This window comes from Zalophus californianus, chromosome 9 (genome assembly GCF_009762305.2).
Source record: "Zalophus californianus isolate mZalCal1 chromosome 9, mZalCal1.pri.v2, whole genome shotgun sequence".
NCBI classification, from domain to species: Eukaryota; Metazoa; Chordata; class Mammalia; order Carnivora; family Otariidae; genus Zalophus; species Zalophus californianus.
This window is the reverse complement of record NC_045603.1, coordinates 117,288,849-117,315,428: the sequence shown is the minus strand read 5'-3', so window position 1 is coordinate 117,315,428 and position 26,580 is coordinate 117,288,849. Positions and strand designations below refer to the sequence as shown.

At 35.7% G+C, this 26,580-nt stretch overlaps 1 protein-coding gene across 5 annotated transcripts; it reads right to left on the bottom strand.

The window, feature by feature from the left end:
* Window positions 1–1,190: 1,190 nt before the first annotated feature.
* ENKUR (enkurin, TRPC channel interacting protein) lies at window positions 1,191–26,215 on the bottom strand. Of its 5 annotated transcripts, none has more exons than XM_027592176.2 (5): window positions 25,936–26,200; window positions 18,261–18,406; window positions 14,295–14,518; window positions 10,513–10,659; window positions 1,191–2,439 (listed from the first exon to the last, which is right to left on the bottom strand). In XM_027592176.2, exons 2-5 carry the CDS (start codon window positions 18,367–18,369, stop codon window positions 2,266–2,268), a joined length of 654 nt encoding a protein of 217 aa, XP_027447977.2. In that variant the 5' UTR covers window positions 18,370–18,406; window positions 25,936–26,200; the 3' UTR covers window positions 1,191–2,265. The 5 variants fall into 5 exon arrangements, with proteins under 5 accessions (XP_027447977.2, XP_027447975.2, XP_027447976.2 ...); XM_027592174.2 differs by having other exon boundaries at window positions 25,944–26,197; XM_027592175.2 differs by lacking the exon at window positions 25,936–26,200 and adding an exon at window positions 20,096–20,179.
* Window positions 26,216–26,580: the final 365 nt, after the last annotated feature.

Sequence of the window (26,580 nt, the reverse complement as noted above, 5' to 3'; positions counted from 1 at the left end):
GATTTTTATTCTACTCAGAGCTCTTTTGAATAGGAATAAAAACTAAGTCAAACTAGCTGCAGGAATGAAGTTTGACCTTTTAGGCTCAAGTGCCTGCTCCCAAATGACTGTGGTCTCTGTGTCTCTTAATTCACATTCTCGAGAAAGAGAATCTGATCAGTCACTGATCAGTCATTGAGTCAGGTGTCTCTCCCTCCTCTGCCTGGTAGAATGACCCAGGTGTGTGTGTGTGTGTGTGTGTGTGTGTGTGTGTGTGTGTGTGTGTGTGTGTGTGTGTTTGAATGTGGATGTGGGAAGCTAGCACTGGCGATTTTTAAGGTTAGGATCCAATGATAGGAGTGTAGGATAATGTTTCAGGAATAATGGATGGGAAGGTTTCCCTAAGAGGCCTGTGAATGAGAAAGGCAATAAAGTCAATCTAGAATAACATCGTGGGCCGTGGAGAAAAGTCTATTCTTTAGTAGACATACAGGAAGAGAAAAACCATCTGTTAAAACCACAAAGATATCACGTAAGGCAACTCTCATTCATGGCCCCCAAACCTAACAACCATGATGCTGAAATAATTAGAATATTTTTGCATCACTACTGACTTTGAATTGTTTTTAAATTAGTTATGTATAAGAATCATCTCACAAATAAAATACTAACCTAAACATCTTATCCTTCAGCGTGGCGAAGGGCAGCTGTACCATCAGAGTCTCTGAGTGACTGCATGGAACAGAGTACCACCCCCCACCCTCATTCACATAGGACAGTAACGTCAATGAGAAATTTGTTTACCAGACAAATAAGATTTGGTGGTGTTTGTGTTTAGAGGCAGTATGTGCAACTAGTGTTCTGACTTAGAAAATGCAAAGAGAAATGATGTGCATCTTTTCTAGGCTTGAACTCTGGAGAGAACAGAGCCTACCACTCCGTAAGTCTGGGTCCTTGAGCAACTGTGTGCAAAAGAGTTCCTGCTCATGTCTTTGCAGCACAGTACTGTTATGTGAGCAACATATGAGTTTCTATTATGTTATTATTATACATTTTGGGTTTATTGTTATAACTATTCGCCTATTCTAAATAGCAAGCAACCATTCTGAATAATCACTAGCTTTTGTTTTATATCTGCTCTAAGGTAATAAGCACAGAAATGATGTTCATAAAAAGATGTGAAAAAAGTTTAAAGTGAGTTTTCAAAAATATTTGTATATAACCATTTTTATTTAATCAAAGTAAGATTTTCTACAATGCTCTCAAATTGTTTGTGAAAAAGCTAAAAAATATGTCATTTTTTTCTTTCGTCCATAAGATAAAAATCAGTGTAAGCAGCAGACATTGTTATTGCTCTGATATTTTGTATTTCATGTTCTACTGAATTTCTCTAATTTAAAATTTCATACAAGAATCTTTTCCTTTTAGACTCTCCTTATACACTTATTTTGAGTTGAAGACAGCTCTACTCGCATGAACTTATTGCTTAATAAATTAATCATACAAATGGAAACTTTAGAATTCACCAAATAGATACATAGGAACAAAAAAAGAAAAAGGAACATCCCATTTTAGTGAAAAACCTATAGTGAATTATGGAATGAAGCACTTTGAGTAGGAAAGTTTTTAAAAGTTGGTATACCCAGAAGAAGGCTGTTCTCTTTGATTATGCTCAGTGATGCCTTTTCTAAGTTGTCTTCTTGACTTTATGTTACCTTCTTCATTTTACTTCCTCCCAATATAAGCTCTTCGGCATAGCTAGCATTATGGACACTGATGGTATTTGCAGTTGGGAAGAGTTGCAAATGACAGAGGTTATCAGAGATTGCATGCTGTTGAATGTGTGGGAATCTTAAGCAATGTTTAGAAAGCACTGGAGTAGGGAGAAAGCATATGCCACTATGTCCAATTCAAAATTCTTCACAGTTTTTAATGTTGTGCTCTTTGTATCATGCAGTATAGAAAAAATCTGAAGTTCTGAGTGCTGACTTTATTCTTCAGCGCCCAGAAATTAATATTTCTGTGAAAGAAGTACATAAAAATAATGGATCACACTACAGATTGGAACACGCCACATCAAACTTCTGCTTATACGTGGAAATCCTAATGCTGGTAAAAACAAAATTTTCTCTCACATGAGTAGAATAATTCGATTACTCTTTAATCATTGCCTCCGCATTTTGGTAAAAACTATTTTAATTCTCTTCATAGTGTTCTCCTCTTTGAAAAGCAAAGTTTCATTTTCTTCCCTATGTTAAAATGACTATATTTTTTAAAAATCCATTATTACTTATTCGCAATATAAATAATTTTGTGCTTTTCGATGATGCTGATGTCATGTTCCAGTTGCTTCATCTCTTCTTCCAGCTTCTGCTTGCGGATCTTCTTTGGGATGGAGTCGATGAACACCGAGAGGGACTGAAACTCCTTATGCACCTCTTCCCAGTTCTTCTTCAGCCCCTGCAAATGGTAATGAGAACTCTAAATACTAAGGTAACTGCAAAAGTAATGTAAATGGTTAAAAAATATATATAGTGTGCTGGTGAAGAGAAACATAAATAGGTATAGGAAACTGATGAAAATAACTTTACAAAACGATATGTATTTATCGAGTACTTGGCTACAGTAACAGAAAATATTGTGCAGAGGCCAAATCCTGTCCTTGATTGTGTGCTCAGTTCCCAGAGGGAGTATTTATTTTCTCTGTTATGTTACTGTTACTTGTTTTTGCCATTAAATATGCATATGCAGAGTTACAAGTACTATGAAACTAAGCTCATAGCAAATGCTTTGGTAAAAACAAGTGAGAATCGATGCCTCCCCATCCCCCCCCCCCCCCCCCCCCCCCCGGCAAGCAAGACATATTTTTGAATAGGAAATTCTTTCTTAGAAAAAATTTCTTTTTTTTTCTTTAGAATTTTAGTTTTGAACCATTATCGCCATTCATCAAAAGATCTGATTTGGACTTGCATGGCACATTTGCTTATATTTGACTAAATGGAATTGTACAAAATGCCAAAATTCAATGTAACAAGAGATGATCCTTTAATATTTTTTCAATATATTAGAAAGAACTCTTCATATAGTCAAGGGGTCTATACATCCCATTAATGTATACCAGAAATGACTGAGATGTCATGAAATGTAAATGCATGCTAATTCAGTAATGTAGTTAATGTTTTATATTCTCAGAAGCTGACAAATTCAAAATTAGGGATCTCTAAGGAGCAATAAAGGTTATTTTCATCTGCCTAATCCCCATTTCTTATCACAGTGCACCAGAGGGTCTCATTGACAAAATGGGCTGAAACCTCTAATCAAATTTGAGCTATGAAATTTTTGCAAAACTAACACTTTCTGTTATTCACTATGGGTACACAAATCACTTTATTTACACAAAAACAAAAAGTCAAACTGAAAGTAGAATTTAAAATATTGCCTTGAAAATATGGTCCTTGAAATCCACGGCTATATATTTAGGTGTAAGAGAAGATTAGAAGTTTCTTACATAATAACATCTTCATAATAAGGCTTCATCGTACAAATTTAATTTTGTAGAAGCTTTTGGGGGGTAATAACATTTCAGTGGTTTATTCCCATGCCTAGGTAAAAATGATGATAGGGAGAGAGCACGTTGTACAGACCAGGTTGGCTGGGGAAAAGGGCAACAGATTTTTGAGCCCTTATTGAGTGAGACTAGATGAAAGAAGGAAAGGAAAAGAAAGAGGGAAAATACCCAGGTTACATTTTAAAAAGAGGGGGATAGGTTAGCACAGTTCTTCATGGTGTATGAGATGTATTCCAAAAAGATGTCTTCAGAAGAATTCTCTTTTCATAGCCTTTCATTATGAAATGAGAACTATGTTTCCACAGTGCTCCACAGGGGTGCCTACTGCAGAGAGGAAATCTATGCATTTATACACTTTCAAATATCAAAGGTTTTTCATAGCTACTTGAGTGATATTTCCACATTACTTGTGGTCACAGCAGCTACACTTTTTCTCTGTAGCCTTTATCTTCCAGTGTGTACAAAAACCCTTGGATCCAAGTCAACAGGCAGGGGTGGGAACTAAATGTAACTAATATATTCTATTGACAATAGCCTCTCTGCTGTTTTTAAGACTTATTTTTGTTATTTCATCTAAAAAATCTTTTATTCATTGCAGGAATAGTGATTTTCTTTTTTTTTTTTTTAATTGACCTCTCTCTCTTCTACTTTATTTTTTTTTTATTATTGTTAGTTTGGGAAAAGCTTCAGATAGGGAGAAGCAGTCATAAAATAAATAGGAAGTGCCTTCAGTTCCATGCTCCTCCTCATCGTGTTCCCCCCCCCCACACACACACACCCTTAAGGCTTCTTACAGCCTCTGAGCTCGGCCCTGGTGGGAGGAGAGAGAGGTTGGGGCATTTCTTCTTCCTCTCCCTTGACGTTACCTGGACCCTAGTTCTGGCTCACGTGTCTGTAAGGGCAACACTGCTCAGTGAGCTCTCTTCCAGGCTCCAGATCTTACCAGGCTCTGGTAACACCATTCCTTGCCTTTGCCCTTCGAGCTTAGGGTGGTGATGGATTCCCACTGTCCTTAGTCCTGGGGTGCTACCAAGTTTTTTGTTCGCTCCTGTAGCCCTGCCTTCCTTCCGTAAATAGTTCTTCATAAATGTGCTTCAGAATCCTGGTTGGTGGTGCCTGTATTTCCTGCTGGATCTCTGACTGACAGAGCTTCCTTTTGTTACTTTCTACGCACGTGTGAACGATGTCGCAGGGGAAGCCCTGGCCCAGGACTTGGCCGATGTGGGTTTTAGTCCCTGTTTAGCTCCTTGATAATTTTGTGACCAAGGGCAAATGTAAACCAAACTCTAAGTGTACTGACAGTAAAGAGTGCATTTGTCTTGCTCACAATAGTATCCCCCTGGGCTGGATACAGTGCCTGTTCAAGTGAATGCATAGATAAATGAACAAAACTTAATATATTTGCATTTTATATCCTCATATGTCAAAGGAGAAGTGTGGAATGATTAGACTGGATAATCCTCTAAGTATAATGAGACTGTTCTTTTATGAAGAATGAGCAGGATGTGACCTACTCAGGCACATATAACTACATTGTCATAGTGCTGTGTGCAACTCCTAATCATGGAGGGAAACATGACTCAGGACTTATCAGGAGCAGAGCTGGTGGCTCTGTTACCATGGCAGCTATATTACCTGGCTAATAAGGCATGTAAGGAAGGGTCTGCTATTGTCCTGTCAAATCCGCAGTGACCGTGTTAGGCAACTGAGGGCTGCTTATCCACTAAGCCAAAAAGACCCAGGACAGAAGAGCCTTTTCCTTCTGAGGGAAGTTCTTCCTCTCTTTTCCTGTTTTTTGTTTGTTTGTTTGTTTAAGTATAATATAACGTTATATCCATTTCAGGTGTACAACATAATGATTTTTGACATTTGTATACATTGTGAAATAATCAGCATGAGTCCAGTTACCATGTCACTGTACAAAGATACAAAATATTTTTTTCTTGTGATGAAGACTTTTAAGATTCACTCTTTTAACCACTTTCAAATACGCGATACAATATTACTGACTATAGTCACCATGGTGCACATTATATCCTCAGACTTTTTTTATAAATGGAAGTTTGTATCTTTTGATTACCTTCACCCACTTCACCCACCCTCAACCTCATTCCCCTCTGGCAACCACCACTCTGTTCTCTGTGTTTATGAGTTTTGTTTTGTTTGTTTTGTTTTTTAGATTCCACGTATAAGTGAAATCCTATAGTATGTCTTTTTCTGTGTGACTTATTTCACTAAGCATCATACACACACACAGATATGCCACATCTTCCTCATCCATTCGTACATCAATGGGCACTTAGGTTGCTTCCATATCTTGGCTAGTGTAAATAATGCTGCAGTGAACGTGGGGGGACATATATAGTTTCAAATTAATATCTTCATTCTCTTTGGATAAATACCCAGAAGTGGAATCACTGGATCATATGGTAGTTCTATTTTTAATTTTTGAGGAACCTCCATACTGTTTTCCAGAGTGGCTGCAAGGGCTACCTTTTCTTTACATCATCACCAACACTTGTTTTTTATTGTCTTTTTGATAATAGCCATTCTGACAGGTGTGAGGTGGTATTTCATTGTGGTTTTTAATTTGCATTTCCCCAATAAGTGATGCTGAGCATCTTTTCATGTGCCAGTCGGCCATCTGTATCTCTTCTTTGGGAAAATATCTATTCAGATCCTCTGCCCAGTTTTTAATTGGATTGTTTGGGGGTGTTTTGTTGTGGTGGTGGTGTTAAATTGTATGAGTTCTTTATATATTTTGGATATTAACCTCTTATCAGATATATGATTTGCAAATATCTTCTCCCCTTCAGGAGGTTGCCTTTTCATTTTGTTGATGGTTTCCTTCCCTTTGCAGAAGCTTCTAGTTTGGTGTAGTCCCAGCTGTCCATTTTTGCTTTTGTCATCCTTGCCTTTAAGAGTCAGATCCCAAAAAAACATTGCCAAGCCTGATATCAAGGAGTTTGCCACCTATGTTTTCTTCTGGGAGTTTTATGGCTTCATTCTACATTCAAGTTTTTAATCGATCTTGAGTGAATTTTGCATATGGTGTAAGATAATGGTCCAGTTTCATTCTTTTGCATGTGGTTGTCCAGTTTTCCCAACACCCTTTTTGAAAAGACTGTTCTTTTCTTATTGTATATTCTCACCTCTTTTGTCATAAATTAATTGACCATATATGCATGGGTTTATTTTGGGGCTCTCTATTCTGTTCCTTTGATCTATGTGTTTTTATGCCATTACCATACTGTTTTTTTTAATTACCATATCTTAGTAATATAGTTTGAAATCAGGGAGGGTGATGCCTTCAACTTTGTTCTTCTTTCTTAAGATTGATTTGGCTATTTGGGATTTTTTGTGATGCTACACAAGTTTTAGGATTGTTTGTTACATTTCTGTGAAAAATGCCATTGAAATTTTGATAGGGATTGCATTGAATCTGTAGATTGCTTTGAGTAATATGGACATTTTCACAATATTAATTCTTTCAATCCATGAACATGAGATATCTTTCAATTTAGTTTGCCTTCTTCAATTTCTTTCATCAATGTCTTCTAAGTTTTCGGTGCACAGATCTTTCACCTCCTTGGTTAAATTTATTCCTAGGTATTTTATTCTTTTTGTTGCAATTATAAATGGAATTATTTTCTTAATTTCTGTTTCTGATAGTTTGTTATTAGTGTATAAAAACACAACAGATTTTTATGTATTGATTTTGTGACATGCAACTTTACTAAATTCTTTTACTAGTTCTAAGAGATGTTTGGTGGAGTCTTTATATATAAAATCATGTCATCCACAAATAGTTTTACTTCTTTCCCAATTTGAATGGCTTTTATTTCTTTTTCCTGCCTAATTGCTCTGTCTAGCACTTCCAATACTATGTTGAATGGGAGTGGTGAGAGTGAGCATCCTTGTCTTGTTCCTGATCTTAAAGGAAAAGTTCTCAGTTTTTCACTGTTTAGCATGATGTTAGCTGTGGGCTTGTCATAGGCAGCCTTTATTATGTTGATTTAATCATCAAACTGATTTTGAATTTTGTCGAATGCTTTTGCTGCATCTATTGAGATAATCATATGGTTTTTATCCTTCATTTTATTACTATGGTATATCAACGTTGATTGATTTATGGATTTTGAACCATTTTTTCATCCCTGGAATAAATCCCACTTGATCATGGTAAATGATACGTTTAATGTATTGATGAAATTGATCTGCTATTATTTTGTTGAGGTTCTTTGTATGTATGTTCAACAGGGATATTTTTGGCCTATGATTTCTTAGTGTATGTGGTGTCCTTGACTGGGTTTTGTATCAGAGTAATGCTGACCTTGTAAAATGAGTTTGGAAGCATTCCTTCATGTTCAGTTTTTTGGAAGGGTTTGAGGAGGATAGATGTTAAATCTTTGAATATTTCGTAGAATTCATGAGTGAAGCCATCTGGCCCTGAACTTTTATTTGTTGGGCGTTTTCTGATTGCTGATTAAATCTACCTACTAGTACTTTGGTCTATGCCAATTCTCTACTTCTTCATGATTCAGTCTTGGAAGATTGTATGTTTCTAGGAATTTATCCATGTCTTCTAGATTGTCCAAAATGTTGGCATAGAACTGTTCATAGTATTCTTTTATGATCATTTGTATTCCTGTGTTCAGTTGTAACTTTTTCTCTTTCATTTCTGATTTTATTTATTTAAGCCCTCTCTCTTTTTTTCTTAGTGAGTCTAGCTAAAGGTCAATTTAGTTTATCTTTTTAGAGAACCAGTTCTTACTTTCATTGATCTTTTCTAGTCTTTATAGTTTCCATTTCATTTATTTGCTCTCGATCTTTATTATTTCCTTCCTTCTAGAACTTTGGGCTTCTTTTGTTCTTCTTTTTCTAGTTCCCTTAGGTATAAAGTTAGATCGTTTATTTGAGATTTTTATTGTTACAAAATTCCCTCTTAAACTGTCATCCCATAGATTTTGGTTGTATTTCTATTTTCATTTGAAAGTTTTTTTTTTTTAAGATTTTATTTATTTATTTATTTAGGGAGAGAACGTTCAAGCAGGGGGAGAGGCAAGGGATAGGGAAAGAGAGAATCTCAAGCAGACTGCACTGAGCGGGGAGCCTGACATAGGGCTTGACCCCACGACCCTGAGATCATGACCCAAGTCAAAATCAAGAGTCAGACACTTAACTGACTGAGTCACTCAGGCACCCCCAAAGTATTTTTTGAATTCTTCTTTGATTTCTTCATTGAGCCATTAGTTGTTCATTAGCATATTGTTTAATCTCCATATGTTTGTGATTTTTCCAGTTTTCTTCTTGTAATTGATTTCTAGTTTTATACCATTATGGTTGGAAAAGATGCTTGATATGATTTCAATTTTTTAAATTTATTGAGACGTGTTTTGTGGCTTAACATACAATCTATCCTGGAGAATATTCCATATACACTTGTGAAGAATGTGTATTCTGGTTTTGGATGGACTGTTCTGTATCTATCTGTTAAGTCCATCTGGTCTAATGTGTTGTTTAAGGCTGAGGTTTCCTTATTGATTTTCTGTCTGGATGATCTATCCATCGGTGTTTTTTCCTATTTTTCAGCATTGGTTAGATATAAAAACCTGGCTTTCACAAAAGCTTGTACTTTCTATACATGGTAGAATCCAACTAGAGAGAGATGGGGTGGGAGAAGGAGAAAGAGAAAGCAAGAGAGAAAGAGAAAGAGAAAGAGAAAGAGAAAAAGAGAGAATGGACCACAAATCAGTACTCTGAAAATGACATCCAAAGTCCCACCTCCATGTCTGCCAGCCTTCTTGCCTACCTTCTTCCTTTCTTCTTTCCAGCACACCAATATTAAACCTCTGTGTTTATACTGGGCACTGAGTTAGGCACAAAGGAGACTGTGTCAACAAAGAGACACAGTCTTTGCCCTTAGGTCACTCCTGCTGTCCAGAAGATCCTCTTACTGTGCAGTTTAAGGCCCAGCTACATCCTTCAGTGGATACTCTGTCTTAGAACCTGATAAAATTTATGATCTCCACATACACACAACACACATATATTTACATATGTACATATATACATATCACCTCTCATCCATTATATTACATTATCTATAGTAGAATTTTATCTTATGCCCTTCTTAATATCTTTGAGGCTTAGCATGATACTTAATACAAACAGTAATTTAGTAAATGTTTACTAATGATTATGACATTTATAACAGCATACAAATCCATTTTCAACAGAAGTTAATGTGGAAAATTTTTTTTTTCCTGTTTTTAAAAGGTTGCTAGAAATGCCTTTGTAGAAATCTTTCAAAATAACAAGAATAAAGTACGATTTTTACCTATAAGAATATCATGACTATAGAAGAGTACAATTAGGTGCTTCATAAATACTCTCTAAAGACATTTTAAATGCTTCAGATAAAAGTCTTGCATTAAACACATAAGGTCATATATCTTTATGCCTAGTTTATTCAAAATATGGAAAATACATAAAAAGCCTAACACCTGGTTATTTTAAAATTTGGACATTTGGCTTATAGAAAAGAAAAAAAAAAGTTGGTCTAGGAGCAGTTTCAATTATTCTAGAGCTCCATCTAGTGAAAAATATCTATTTTATGGATATTATTTTTGAAAAATTCAGGGACATGACAATGAAAATAAAAACACATTTTGGCTTTACTCACGCACGTTTGCTGAAGGAGAATGTGGGCTTCCTTACACTAACTACCCCAGGAAAAAACAGAATCTCACAAAATTGGAAACAAAATATGATTCAATAATTCCTAATTACAACTTTTGCTCTCCCCAAAGAGTCAGTGTGCTGCTCGTAGTCCTCACCATAACCCAAAGAGTGTGTTCTGATTTCAAAGTCAAGGTGCAGGCTTTAATATTCATTGATGATGGACCTTTCTTTCAGAGATGTTCAAAAGTACTACATATGAATATAAATTACAGAACGCTTACCTGCAGAACCGCCTCCCTTTCTTCATCGGAGAGCCTTTTCATAGCTGCTTTCCTAAGGTTTTCCTGGATATAATTATCATATTCTTCTTGGGCTTTCTTTACTTCCTCATTTCGCTTACATATATATTCTGGTGTGACGCCATAATCCTTAAAAGGATTTTTCAGAAAAAAAAAATCAATGTCCTGAATGCAATCTTACACATGTGTATACATCAACTAATGACTGAGAGGAAAAGAAATGTTACAGATTTTTTTTGAGCAAAGCCTTTGCTCCAAACATGGTAAATTGACAAAATTCAAGGTTTTTTTTTTTTCTTCTTCTTTTCCCATTGGGAACTAGTTGATTCTCATCTTTTAAAACCATCTAAATTGTTATTGTGGCTGCTTGTTTTTTCTCTTCTGAATGTTTCCAGCACCTGTTCCTGGCTGATGACTCAGTCCTTGTTTTACCTCTAAGAGTTGTTTTTTCTTTATTTCTTTTAGGTGCTTCAGCTTTTATCTTTAAATATCTTGAATATCTTGAGGTCCCTTTTGCAAGTTCTTATTATATAAAACAAGATAAATGCTTCTAAAGTATTGTAAAAACAAATACACAATGCACATCTGCTTTAAGTAACAACTGACTTGGGACCCTAAGGTTGTTTTTGGAATGCCAAATCCATTTTGAAGTCTCCTGGGCTGCTTACAAGGACAGACAGTGAAGCAATCCACTGTGATTTTTTTCAGACTAGTAACTATGCTTGATACCACTGTGTACAGAAACAGAACTACTCCTTGTTTATTTTTCAAAAAATTATTTGAGAATTTACTTGATGCCAGGTATACTAGTGAATAAGAAAGGCAAGTTTCTGTCCTTATGGAATGTGCATTCTTTGGTGAGAGCAACTCACCAAAAATAGAGTATAAAGTAATATACGTATCAGTGCTCCAAACTGAAACAAAGAATAGTAAGGGGGAAGAAAGAAATAAGATCGATTTTAGATAAATAAGGAGGTCAGTGAAAAACTCTCTGAGGAAGCAGCTGTTAATAGGTATTATAGTCATTACAATTATTCATAAACATTCTGGTTCTTCTCCTTGTAGGCGATTGATGGGACACTTTCCTGATCCCCTTGAAGTAACATGTGATCATGTGACCTGACTTGCCCAAAGAGAGTGGAAGTAACCTCTGTCCCTTTTGGGTAGAAGCCTCAAGAATTAATGGATGACTTGTCATGTTCTTTTTCGGTTTAGTATAATGATGGGAAATATTTGGGGTTGCCTGTGTCTTGGAATGAGGACAAGAAGCAGAGCTTCCAACACTTAATGGACATGGAGCAATAAGCAAACAATAAAACTTAGTTGCTTTTAGCTACTGAAATCGGGGGTTATTTGTTACCAAAGCATAACTTAACCTATCCTGGCTGAAAAAAAGGGACAGTTTGAAATCCTAGCTATAAATGTGTTCCAGCAAGTTGCAAAACACTCTACAGATAAATTCTAAGAGCACAGAATTCTGGTAAGTTAGTGCAGTGGTAAACAGTCCAATTCACCTCAGGAAACACTGAGGGCAAAACCTCATTACAGCTAAGTAGTTACTGATGCTCATAATGATGATTCTGAGTCATTGCAAAGAGATTAAATTATATTTGGCATATTCTGTTTAATAAAGGGAATAACGTAATACATTTTAGGAAAAAGAACTATCTCGCACATGGGTAAAAGCTTCAGTGATCTGAAATATTCCCACATGCTGGATCACTGAGGGCTAATGCATACTCTTAATGTTAATAATTAATACTACCCACTCTCTATTGAACTTTTATGGGGTGCCAGATATCGTGTCAAGTCCTTGATAGATTTTATATCATTTAATCCTCACTACAACCCTGTGATAAATCTAATGTGTGAAAGATCACAGAGTTAAGTGGTGGAGTCAGAATTTGAAATGATGTCTCATGCCCATTGCCGTGGACCTCAGGCAATCACCAGTGCTTCAGTTTGTTTTCACAGATGGTTTCCCATGGCACAAATGGGCATACAATATTTTATTCAAAACTAAAACATGAGGTTCACTCACTTTTATAAAAATGGCATTGCCCTTTAAAGACTTGATCTCTCACTTACCATTAATAGGTTTTACCTTTTTTTAAACTTTATAATTTCCTTCACATAGGCCTTATACATTTATAAAGATTTTATTTATTTATTTGAGAGAGAGAAAGAGAATGAGCAGGGGAAGGACAGAGGAAGAAGCAAACTCCTGGCTGATCAGGGAGCAGTACGTGAACTCAATCCCAGAACCCTGAGATTATGACCAGAGCCGAAGGCAGTTGCCCAACTGACTGAGCCACTCAGGTGCTCTGGGTTTTAAAGACTTAACTCTGATCAGTGGAGAGTAAGTTGAGAAAGTCCTTCACGAACCCTGAATGCCCGGCCAGCAACACCAAGAGTGTAGCGGGTGCAGAGCGTTTGCATGCTTGGTAAACAAGCACAGGAAGACTAACTGACTGTCTCCATGATGAATACTCTCAATTTTCTGTTCAGGGTAGAAAATGTACTGAAGTGGACCGCTTGGGCAGAAGGCAGCCAGAAAGAGGAGCACAGTGTGGGCAAAGGAGAAGGGTTTTTACATCAGAGTGGACAAATAATGGATTGGAAGTTGTTTTAAAGTGAAATTTCTGTTTTTCATCCCCTATGGGACAAGGGCTATGAGCAGCCTTCAGGGCACAAGAGGAAGTATTCACAGAAGCCTGAAATAACTTTATCACCATGTGCTGCCAACCCCTAGATACTTGCTAAGGTCTCCCAAAAGTGTCTTAGCTTATTGAGTGACAAGAGTTTCCACAGAGAGTAAGTGGTGTACTCTGACAACAGCCTTGAGGTTCCCGTTCTGATTTTGAACAGGCACTGGATTCATCATGGTAGATCACTGGACTACCTTGATGCAAACCCCTCATACATCACTATTGCAATTTCTGTTTTTCCTCTTCCTTCCTTTCTTCCTTCTGTCTTTCCTTTCTTTTTTGCCACAGTTTATTATTATGGATTATTATTCTTTAGGATTTTGCATTCATATTTTACTATGTGTGTTCCCAGCAGTTTTATACTCTGTAACTATACAAAGCAAAATAGGTTTTGTATAAGGTATTTTTGTAAGCTTTTTAAATTTTAAAGATCTTCTATATTTAAACAAACTGAAACTCCTATAATTTTCAACAATGAAATTGTATGCCTATCTGATAAGCACCTTTTCAGATAGAGATGAAGGTCCCAAAAGGACTAGCTTATTGTACAGTACTTTCAAGGTCTGCTTTATTCCAAACACATTCAAGTTGAAATTGTAATGTGAATTATTTATAATACATTGATAGGATGGATGGCTCTAAAATTATCTTCCTCTTCATTTTTCCTCATTCTCTTACCGAGATACTGCAAGCTAATGACCAAATCTTAGGACTTCCTGAAAGGTTATTTCTTAGTAATGACTTTTAGTCATGCCTACGCTGTTCATGAAATGTCCACCACCCTAAAAATTAACATCTTTTGGAGAATGTTTGCTATAATTGTTAAATATATTAATAATTGAAATTAGGGGAAACAATTAGAACTTTCCTCTACTGGACTACATGGTGTTATTCATTCCAAATTCTCCATAACGTCATCACATTAGATTTGGACCAAACACAGATTGCAGAGGAATAATTTGCCCTGTGAGAGCACTATTAATAATAATATGGATAATCATTGTGAATACTTAAATTATTTGCATTTTAGGTCTCATTAATACATCACAAGTCTACCTTTTTATTGATGTATTTTGGAACTAGTCCTGAAGTTTCAAGATCATGCTTGTCTCCAGTTCTTTTGTCAACATAAATTGGCTTAGGCTTTTTAGCCACTCCCATAATGACATCGGCTGCATTTGTATTTATAAAATTTTTTTCACTCTGTAGTCCCATGACTGGATGATCAGTCCTCAGTGGCACAGGAGGCTTTTTGGGCTCATTCCGATCAAATCTTTTTTCTGTTAAATATAACATTTTCTTGTTAATATTAAATTATAAACATTGCTATCCGGTACTACTTATAATATCTAGATATTTTACCACTAGTATATTAGAGTTTTATTAATAATATATTCAGATATTTAGGGGAAAGTCAGTAATCATAAATGCCAAAAACTAAGCACAAAATAATCAATTAATTTGTTGAAGAAGAGTATACAAGTCTAAGGGAAGAAGATAAGCACCCCAATCATATGTTAGCTAACTACTATATTTTTACTAGCTATTGTGAAAATATTTTCTTATAATGGTATCAATAATAAATGTTTAGCTTGTTCACTGAAAAAAATTCAAAGAAACTTTACTCTTTTCTGAGTACTAGCAATATTACTGGTAATTGTTTCTTCAGAGGAAAGTTACTGTAAAGTCACCAATAAGTCAAACTTGGTGAAAGTCCAAGAATTATGGAATTTTTTCACTAGAACTCTTATTATAAGGTATGAAGATCATGTAATAGCTTTGTCCCCAACATGCAGCTTAAGGAATACAAATTACCAACACAGTTGAAGTTTCCAGTTCACTCCTCCCTGATTGCATCTCACTTCCTAAAGTTACTACTATCGAGAATTGATCTTATTTATTTCTCTCTACCATATTCTCTTCATTAGCAGCAGATGAGACTGGCCATTTTTACACAGCCTCTTCAAGTTGACCATTCGGACTCATCTATTTTGATAGAGCCACATCAAAATAGTTTGTCAGAATGCTAAAATGTAAAATAATTACAATTTATTTCCAAGAACTGAAGGTAACAGGCATCTTAACAAAACCTTACCCAAATCTTAACTCCACACAATCCTAGGTACTTTGCCTTTATTCATTTCTACACTGTTTGAACTTTTTATGAGTTTATGTAACTTTTTTTAAAGATTTTATTTTATTTATTTGACAGAGAGAGAGACAGCGAGAGAGAGAACACAAGCAGGGGGAGTGGGAGAGGGAGAAGCAGGCTTCCCGCTGAGCAGGGAGCCTGATGCGGGGCTGGATCCCAGGACCTGAGCCAAAGGCAGATGCTTAACCAACTGAGCCACCCAGGCGCCCCTATGTATCTTTTATTAGCAGGAAAAATGATACCTGTTATTAAATGTCTGAGGAATGGATTAACCTCTTGTTATGGGCTGAATTGTGTCCCTCCCAATATCCATATGTTGAAGCCCTAACACCAGTACTAAACACATTTCTGTTTAAGCTACTCAGTCAGTCTGTGATACTTTGTTATGGCAGCACTAGCAAGTCAACACTACTGATATTAATTCTACACACCCAGAAATATTATAAAGGAGTTTTTGGATATTTACTTATTCGTTAATTCATGCAATATGTTTTTGTTGAGAAATACTATGTCCCCAGTTAATGCTCTAGGAACTGCAGATACAGCAATGAACAAGAGACAAAGTCCCTGTTCTCATGGAGTTTACATTATTGGGGGAAAAGAAAAGATAAAATTTAATATGTAGAATATAATGTATATATTTGCTTGAACTACATGTGAAATTGTTTACTGTTTCTGGTCTACCAAAATAGTATCTTCCGATTTAATGTATTAATGAGATGTTGTGAACATTATTAGAAATTGAATTTGGAGTTCCTATAAAGCCTGGAGCAGAGAATAAGGGCTTGTTGTTACAACCCAAATAGCTTCCTTCTACCAGATACACTCAACCAAATGAGGTTTGCAAAATCTGTTTGCCTAAAAAACTAGAGTTATCTATCCTCTAGAGGTTCACATTGAAAATATTAAGAAGCCCAATTTAATTATGAATTGAAAGTGCATGCAAATGGAATATAAGGAAATCTGTAGCTTTAGAAACATATATAAGAGGTAAAGCTGAATTCTTAGAAAATGAGGAAACAGTTTAGAAAGACTGATAATTCATTCTTAGGCGAGTAAGTAGAGTAAATTACAACCCTTGGTTGGTTTTGGTTATTCACTGGATGGTGCCTAGAGCCAGTCCTGTCTTTACTTTGTTACATCTATTTAAACATCATCTTTTCTCTCATCCCAGGTGTAGGGGTTGACAACGGGCAGAGGCTTGGAAAATGGGATGAGGATGTCTTTTCACAAGGTATTTGATAGTTGTGATAATAAATCTGAAAACCAAATGGTTTTCTTAAAGTTATATCAAAATGGCAATGTCAACACAGCCTTGCTGTCATGCAGATGTTCTATCAATTGAACTTAGAGAAATATTCATGTATCTATTAAGTATTGTTCAGTGTGCTAGCAAATTTCTGTCTTCAAAACTATTGTGTTTGAAATGACAGAATATTCAAAAAGAGACTCGAAGCAGCCTTGGTCTATATTACCTTTAACTCGTTGGATTGAACTCTTGCAACAACCGACCTTCTTGATTATTCGTAAGGCCATATAATTTTGTGTTTGTTTTGTCCTGTTATATAAGGGGAGAGATAGACTTCCCTTTTTCCTTACTTGATATTTAGGATTTATATAGTTTGGTAGTTGTTATGTAATGTATTTAACTCTAGAGAGGATACGTGGAAACCTAAGTAATATCATTGAAATAAACTAATTCCATTTTAAGATTTTCCAGTGTTCTCAAGTGGTTGTGGGTCACAAAATACCAAAACTGTCCTTGAGAAAGATACAAAAGAGACTTTTGAAAGACGTGAATTTATGCAAGAATATCGTATTTTTAGATGTGCTTTTTCCATCTTTCCTGATAATATCCTCATCGTTTGTCATGGCATTATGGGTTATGAGAGAGGATTGTGGGATATAAAATATTGCCATAAGGAGAAGTAGTTTCACTTTTGTCAAAAGGAACACCCTAGCTGGGCTTGAGATGTTGCATTATTTCCTTGATGCCAGGCAACATAAAAAGGCTAACTTAGTGAAAGAGAGAGACTAATTTCCCTCTCCTCTCTATTGTCCTAAAACATCAGGAAAGACACACCCAGGATGGGAAGAAGCTGCTTCCATGCATACATACCTGTCCATTTTCCAGATAGCCTTCTTCCTAATCTTCCTAATATCTATATATTCTATGACCATGACCATGATTAATTACATAATTTGCAAGGCCTAGTACAAGATGATAATGTGGAGCTCCTTGACCAAAAATTAAGAATTTCAAGAAGGCAAAAGCAGAGCATTAAACCAAGCTTCTAAGCACACGGCCCTGTGTGACTGCACACATGCCCAAGAAGCTGGCTTTGTCTACCACTCATTTATGAAGGCTCCTCCATTACACCTGACTCATTTACTGTCCTAATGGTCTTAGAGATCTGGGAGAGTTAAAGCCCATGCCTGATAGTTGCTTCAACTGGTATAACAGTTGTGAGTCTCATCTCTTGCAGAAAACACCAGACACAGTTTAGATGCCAGGCAATCTTCTCACTGGGGTTTCAAACTCAAGAAAATTGTTATTTGTTACTGAAATCATCTGGCTAGGGACTAAGATGGTGAGGCATGTGAGGCAGGAGGTAGGGCTTTATTGGATAGTCCAAGATGTACTTCAGAAGCCTGCACCATCACAGGGAAAGTCTATTTTGGGGACAACTTAGTGTTCTCCACCTTCTTTTTCCACTACATTCTCTACTACTTCCTCCTAGAATTTCAGCTTCTGTTAAATATGAGATAAACTTATCATTGGTGAACATTTAATATTCATTGGCAGTGAGATAATTCTAGTTAAATGATATGTTAGCACTTTTAACATTTAAAAGAGTGATAAAACCTACTGGGTGGTAGAGTTTTTTCCTTTGAGTGTTTCTTCAGGAAATCCTTTGGAGAAGGTACTTCAACTTTTGGTGGTCCCATAGTCTTCATTGCAGTTTTACATTTTTGCATGTTATCTTTTACAGAAGTCTTAAAAATGGATATGTACCTAAAATTAAAAAAAATTGTAGTATCTGTATTTCCAGTAAAAGTGATTTCAAGTTTAAGAAAAGATACACTTTTTAAATATATGTAAGTCTATATTCATTCAGAGACAGACATAAAGTGTAGTTATCTGAGCCCTGTCTATCAAGCACCCTTGATGGAAGCTTTGCCCTCAGAGAGAGGTGCCAGGGTCAAGATTATATTTCCTTGTTAACACATGAATATGTCTAACATCGATAGTGATGTCACGTCTCTCATTCCTGATATTGGTGAATTGTGTCCTCCTCTCTCTGCTGATCAGTTTAGCTCGGCATTTTATTTCATTGATCTTGTCATTGTGTTTCTCTAATGTTCACATGTTTTCCATTTCAATGATTTGCACACTTATCTTTATTTCTCCTTATTCTGGTTTAATTTGCCCTTCTTGTTTTAGTTTCTTAAGGTGCACATTTAGGTATTTGACTTTAAACTTAGTAGGTTCCTAATAGAAGTATTTAAAACTGTAGAATCCCTTCTAAGCACTGTTCTATAGCTGCATCCCCCAAATCTTGATATGCCTATGTGGTCCTTTTTGTTCAGCTCAAAATAATTTTTTAATTCTCTTCTGATATTTTCTTTGACTAAGGAGTTTCTTTAGATGTGTTTTGTTTGGTTTCCAAATATTTGAGGGTATTCCAGATGTCTTTCTGATTTCTAATTAATTTCTACTATGGTTAGGGAATATATTTTGTACAATTTCAATCCTCTTAAGCTTTCTGACACTTGTATTATGGCACAAATTATGGTCTATCTTGGTAAATGTTCCATATACACTCAAAAAGGAAGTGTGCTTGGCTGTTGCTGCCTGGAATGTTCTGTAAATATCAATCAGGTCAAACTGGTAGTGTTTTCAAGTGTACTTTTAATTATGGAAAGATGTTGAAATCTCTGACTACAATTGTGGATTTGTTCATTTCTTCTTTTAGTTCTATCAATTGTTGCTGCATATATTTTAAAGCTCTGTTTGTAGGTTCATAGCATTTAAAATTATCATATCTTCTTGAACTGACCACTTCATCATTATAAAGTAATGCCCTTTATTCCTTTTAAAACTCTGTACTCTAAAATCTACTCTATCTCATATTAATAAAACCACTTCAGCACTCCTTTGATCTGTGGCAACACAGTGTTTTTCCATTCTTTGACTTTTTACTTATTTTGTGATTTTATTTTTAAAGGGTTTTTTTTTATGGAGGGCACAGAAATTTAATTCTTTCTAAAAAATCTCTTTTATTTGTTTAGACAATTAATATCTGACGTAATTTTAAAAATATATTTGTGTTTAAATTTTCCATATTGCGATTTGTTTTCTACATACCCCTTTGTTCATTCTTACTCTTTTTATTTTGCCTTATTTTTTATTTTTGTTTGACTTTATTTTGTGGATGTTCTAAAGTTTACAATATACATGTTTAACTTACCAAAGCCTACCTTCAAGTAACATTATACCATGTCACATACAATATAAGAACCATATAAAAGAATATTTGCATTTACCTCTCTCCCCACCTTTGTCCCAGTGTTGTAATATATTTTATTTCAATGTGTTATTGAACCCATAATTCATTGTGATTATTTCCCTGTAAAAAGCTAACTATATTTTAAATAAATTTAAAGAGAAAAAAATAATTTCTAATATTTACTGTATATTTACCATTTCCAGTGTTTTTTATTTCATTGTGTAAATCCAAATTTCCAACTTATTCTCTTTCTTGTGCATTGAGGACTTTGTAACTTCTGGCTTCTATTGTTTCTGATGAGATATTTGCTATCTTTCTTCTTCTTCTGTATGTGATGTTTCTTTTTTCTTTGGCTGCTTTTAAGATTTTTCTCTTTATTACTCTTTATTATTTAAGAAATTTGATTGTAATATCCCTTGATATGGTCTTCTTCTCCTCCTCCTCCTTTTCCTTCTTTTTCTTCTTTCTGCTTGGGGCTCATTGTGGTTCTTGGATTTGTGGATTTGAAAATTTCATTAATTTTGTCAAAATTTTGGCCATCATTCAATATGTTTTCTGTTTACCCATCTCTCTCCTCTCCTTCTGCAATTCTAATTATGTTAGGCTCCCTGATGTTGTCTACAACTCACTGATTCACTGTTTTCCTGTTCAATTTTTTTCTTTCATTTTGTATTGTTCTATTACTATGTTTTCAAATTCAACAGTATTTTCTTCAGCGTTTTAGCTACTGTTAATACCATCCAATAGACCATTTTCATTTTAGAAGTGGTACCCTTTATGTCTAGAAGTTAGATTTTGGTCTTTTTTTTTTTTATCCTTCCATTTCTCTTTGTATCTTTCTCATGTTTTCCTCTACCTTCTTGAATACATGGAGCATATTTAAAGTAGCTTTAATGCTCCTGTCTACCAATTCTCGCATTGATGTCATTTCTTTGTCTGTTTGTATTGACTGATTTTTCTTTTGGCTATGCATTATATTTCTGGGTCCAGAAGAGCTTTGAGTCTAGTTCTAATTTGGCCCCACTACTGAGGCAATATGCTTTTGAGTGCACTACTCAATGCCCTATGCCTTAGGTGTTTCCACTCTGGCTGGTGGGAATTCGAACTTTATCTGGCTCTACTACCTTCTGTTGGTTATTTCTCTGGCCTCCGTGGTTTCATTATATACATGTACTGTTAACCAAAGACTTCAGAAAAATCTTCTTGCATATTTCTATAGCACACACTTTCTCTCTCTTTTTCTCTCTCTCCAGTCCTCTCCTCTCTGGTACTCTGTGTCTCTGTGCTGTGAATTCTACAGCCTTGACCTCCCCAGACTCTGAACTCTGTCTCCTTTAACTCAAGGGACTGCTGGGTCTTGTTTCAATTCCTCTTTCCTGGACTTTGGCCTGGAAACTCTCTAGGAAGAATGTTGGGGCAATTGTGAGGCTTGTTTCTCTTCTCTTAGGGATGACTGCTCTGTGCTGCTTATTGTCCATTGTCTGAAAACTACTGTTTTACAGTTTTTCCCCCTAGTGTTTTAGTTGTTTAAGGTGAGAGGGTAAATTCCATCCTTGATTGGAAGCAGAAGTTTAGCTATACCACTTTTAACAGCTCGTATTCTCTTCTTACTTAATGTGGATAAATTTGTTTGGAGAAACATTGAACTATTTCTTGCTTTTAGGGGTCTTTCCTCAATCTTGAATTCAATGGCTAGGGATCAATTATGGTCTAAACTGAATGAGTTTATTAGATACCTTCAGAAAATAATGTTCAATTCAAACTTGTGCCTTAAATTTCATATGCAAGTTGGAACTGGCAGATATTATCTCTTGATTAATAATTTAGCTTTTCTCATGGTAGGAAAAGTGTGTATACTTTCACCTTTTTAATTTTCAATCTTGTGATTCAGTACATTATTTTATGAACTGAAAATTTAGCCATTTGTTACACAAAACAATACGTTTTATTCTATTTGAATAATTTTTTACTTTTCCAAACTACAAAAATAGAAAAAAATGATGAAACTAATACAATGGTATATGCCAATTATATCTCAATTTTAAAAAATGAATAAAAATCTAGTTTTCCTCTATCCCCTCAACCCATTTTCCCTCAATCCATTTTCCAAATAAATTCAGTTTCCTATATTTCTATTTATGTATGAAATATAACTTGATTTTTAAAACTTAATATAATCTCTTTACATATCAGTACATGTAAAGTTTACTTTCTTTTCTTTACAAGAGATGAAGAAAAGTTATTATTATGGAAGTCTGCAGAGACTGGACAACCAAATTAAAAATCTGAATAAACAATTTCTAACACTGGTCATAAATCTCTGAGACCATATAGGTAACAATGGGAATTTTAACATAAAATTTCATTATACTAAAAACAAAGACTTTGGAATATTTTTTATACTCTTTGAATATAAGTTCATTTTAAAGGACTACTGCTTTACCCAATTGAATTATTGGCTACAAATTGTCAGCAAAGTAGATAAGAATCTCAGAAGAAAATGACCCTGTCATCTAAGATTTCATAATAGTCAAGATTGCTTAGCAAAGTTAGATACATAACTAGACTTTATTTTTTTTAAAGATTTATTTATTTATTTATTTGAAAGAGAGAGAGAATGAGAGAGAGAGAGAGCACATGAGACAGGGGAGGGTCAGAGGGAGAAGCAGACTTCCCGCTGAGCAGGGAGCCCGATGCGGGACTTGATCCGGGGACTCCAGGATCATGACCTGAGCTGAAGGCAGTCGCTTAACCAACTGAGCCACCCAGGCGCCCCATAACTAGACTTTAAACAAAGAGATGTTACAAAGCCTCCGAAGACATAGATTTAACAGTATGGAAATTGAATAAAATGAAAGATAGTCCAAGAAGAATGAGGAGCTCTGAAAATGAAATTCTGACTACATGTCACAGTTAATTAACATCAATGAAAACCAGAAAGCCTTAAAAAAAAAAAAAAAGCCAACTAGTCGGTGCTTACACATTAAATATTCCAGTTTTTTAAAAAGCATGCATCCAGAAACTCCACAACAGTGAGCCTGATGTCAATTTTGGAGAGCATCTAAAAACTTGTAGAGAAGCAATGATTAAACAAGCCATTTGGAGTTTCAGGTCACTGAAATGAACACAATTTTTTTCAAGATTATTTGACTCATAAATCAGGAAAATACCTTAGACATAATATACATCTTTATGTTAGCAAAGCCTCTTATCCTTACTGATAAGGTAGAGAAATATGAATTGATTAATGGATGCATATGGATGACTGACTGAACCCTCAAAACCACTATTGCTCTCAGCCTAGAAAGAGGTGTCTAGTAACCTACTAAAATGCAAAGTACTTGCCTTGTTCAATGACAGATGGAGATAGAAAAGACATACTTATTAGATTTGCAAATGACACAAAGCTGGGAGGGATCGTTGAGAGAGTATATGAAAGATTCAAAGTTCAAAACTATCTCCGTAGATAACGAGTTTATATCAAAAACAGTTACATTAATTATAGGATGGTAGAGACCAACCTTGGTCATAATTCATGTAGAAATTTCAATGTGAGGCAACGGTGGGGAAATGAATGTCAAAACGCTAATGAGTGTATTAATAAAAGTACTGCACTGCAAGGAAGGAGATAATGGTACCATGGGCTATTTGGTACATACCTGGAATATTACTTTAAACAAAAGGGAAAGACAGAATGATCAGAGACATTAAGTAACTGGAACCATCAATAGAAGGGTGACAAATTTGGTGAGCATCTTGGAAACCATCTCATGCATCGTGAGCCACTGAAATTTTGAAAATGGATTCAAGGCTTCTCATTGACTTTAACACTGTTATATCTTGGGTCTCAGCTCATTAAGTTCAACTGCAAGAGGATGCCCTTCACCCCACTTTCATTACATATATCCATTTTCTAAGTTCTCATTTTGTTACCTGCATCTCTCATTAGGGTTTCCAATAATATATGATTTTATTGTTAGTCTGCAGTATAAACTGCATACTATATATATATTATATACTATATATAAACATGTTAATGTTTATACTTCAGTGTCCCAAGGAGACTGTAACCTCTGAGGTGTGGGAGATCACAATGCAGTCAGTTGCTGAGGAATCCACCTCTTTGTGAAAGCTGGACAGTCATCTTGCTAATTTTGCAAAAACTGCAGTGAGTTTTCTTGAAGCTGGGTTTGTAACTCAGTAATGCAAATAAGTCTTGTAGGTTAATACATTTCTTTATGATCAATTCTTACTATTAGTAAGGGGATTGGGTCAGGGCAAGTAAATGTTAGTGTGGTGAGAGGAATGTGTTAAATGTGTTATCATGTTCTGTTTTTATATATTGGTGGTTTATATATTGGTGGTTTTATTTACTGGTGGTTTAATTATCAAATTAAAACCTTCTCAGGGTTGTTGCAGGCCGTGGAGGTTGTTGTAGATAGTCTCACTCTAAAAGAGAGAGTTTTTTGGCACTGCATTTGGATGCCTTCTATTCCCTTTACCACGAGTTCCTTTTTCCTACTTACACCTTCAGAGTCAACCGAGGAGTTTTTGCTGTCACTTGCAACATTTCCCAAGAACATTCTCCGAGGGCAACGTTATACACATAATAGGGGCTCAGTTATTGCTTGCCAAATGAATAAAGATTGTTCCTATGAAATTTCTTGAAAAAAATTACTTAGATGCAGTAAAGGGGCATCTTTTTAATTTACGAGTGAACAAAACACCTATCTCATAAAATGTCTTAACAATTCAAATTCAGTACTCTAGAAAATACAATCTACCAGTGGTTACAGAAAGGAGGAGCTTTATCTAGTACAACGTACAGGAATTTTTGACCAAAAATTCATTCAGCAATAGTTAATTTGAATCCTCCTCATAAACCCTGCAACTCCATCACATTTTACTTTACATTCCTCTTTCCATTCTCAACTAGATTTTGAGAAGCTAATAGAAAATAATACAGGTACTACTCTTGTTAAAACCAGATACTCAGGCTTAAGATGGAAGGATGTGCCCACTTGTTTATGTCCTGCACCCCAAGTAATTACTAGTAAAAATAACTGACCATTAGATCTGAAAGGAAAAGTAAAGATTATCCGAATCATTTAGTTTGAAAATTTATTCATGATTCCCAAACCAATTATTTTCAGAGCCTGCATTGTGGCCTAGTGCTCTTTCAATGTGCTTTTGACTTGCATCAGAAAAAGAAGAAGGGTAAAACAAAAACAAAAACAAAAACAAAAACCAGCAAATATTTCGAGTACTAGAAGGAATAAGATTTTCTGCACTAGTTACCTACTTTCCCCCCCATAGATTTGCATAAGTTCTAAACCACTACACAGGAGATTAACTGAGATATTTACTTTGGGGTAATGTTTTGAAATGTGGGGAATTTAAGGGGTCCTAACACTTATGTAAGAATTTTAACTCAATTACATATTTTTGGGCCTCCATCCATCTACTCTTCCTTCTATCCAATTATCAGATCCGGAAAAGACCTTAGAACTTAATCTATTTTGTTTTACCAATAAAAAGAATGAGCTTCAGAAACAAACAAGAATTTATATTTGACAATAATCTCAGAAATAAATAACTACTATCCCTTTAGAGAGGGAGCGGTAGTGTAGTCAGAAATAAAACAATGAACTCCTGAAACCAAATACCAAGTATCCTAACACAGGATAAATATAAACGATTTTCTCTTTTCAACAGCAACAAGAAATTTCAGGCCATTTTGTATACCCCGTCATGTATGAACAATTAGATAAATTACAAAACAATTACATACTGTATTAACACGCGGCTAACATAATAAAATGGTCCTCTCTCATCACGGATGGCCCTCTCTGTGAATTGTGAGATGCGAAATACCTAGATTTTGCAGCTACTTCCTTAATAAGCTGACATCCAAGAGTACTTCACTGAGACAAAAATGTATGTTATTTCTTTTTTAACGTCATAGGATGCTCAGTTAATCCTGAAGTAGCATAATTATTCCTTATTCTTGTTTCAAGTGATAATCTTTGCTTACCCACATACCTAGGAGGCTGGGGAGGCTCCTTCCAGTCAATGGGTATGAGGTTATAAATGCTCTCAGAAAAGCAAGTTGTATCCATGGCCACCAAAATGACTCCTTAAAAATAATCAACTTTTTTCTCACTGTACCAATATCCGTCTCTTTCTTCACGGGGTTTCCCCTTTCCTACTCTTGTCTTCTCACAGAACTAAGGTTTCTCTCTTTCACCTAATTTCCCTTTGACCTCTTCTTAGCAGTCCTCTCTCGGGAAGAGAATAAAATAGGCCTTCTAATTATCTCGGGGTTGCTTAGCGTTGTTGACGGCGTGGTTGCCTTGGAAACAGTTGCTAGGCTACGGGGAAGTGGACGGCAGCACGGTAAACTAGGTTTCCTCTCTTCCCCGTGCAGTTTTTCTGCTGGAGTTCAGTATGGAAACCACTGTTTATATGTGCCTTTGGGAATAATGAGTTGAATGGCATCCCCTTAAAAATACTGCACGCTTCTGTCTGCGTATTTGGAGAGAAAGGTACACTCCACTAGAAACAGTACAGCAGCGCCGCCGGTCTGTAGGCGTCACACAATAAGGCTCTTGTGCGCAGGAGCCAATCCCGGCGAGGGCGGGGCGAGGCGCTGGGGCCACGCTGAGCAGGGCCTCCGTGG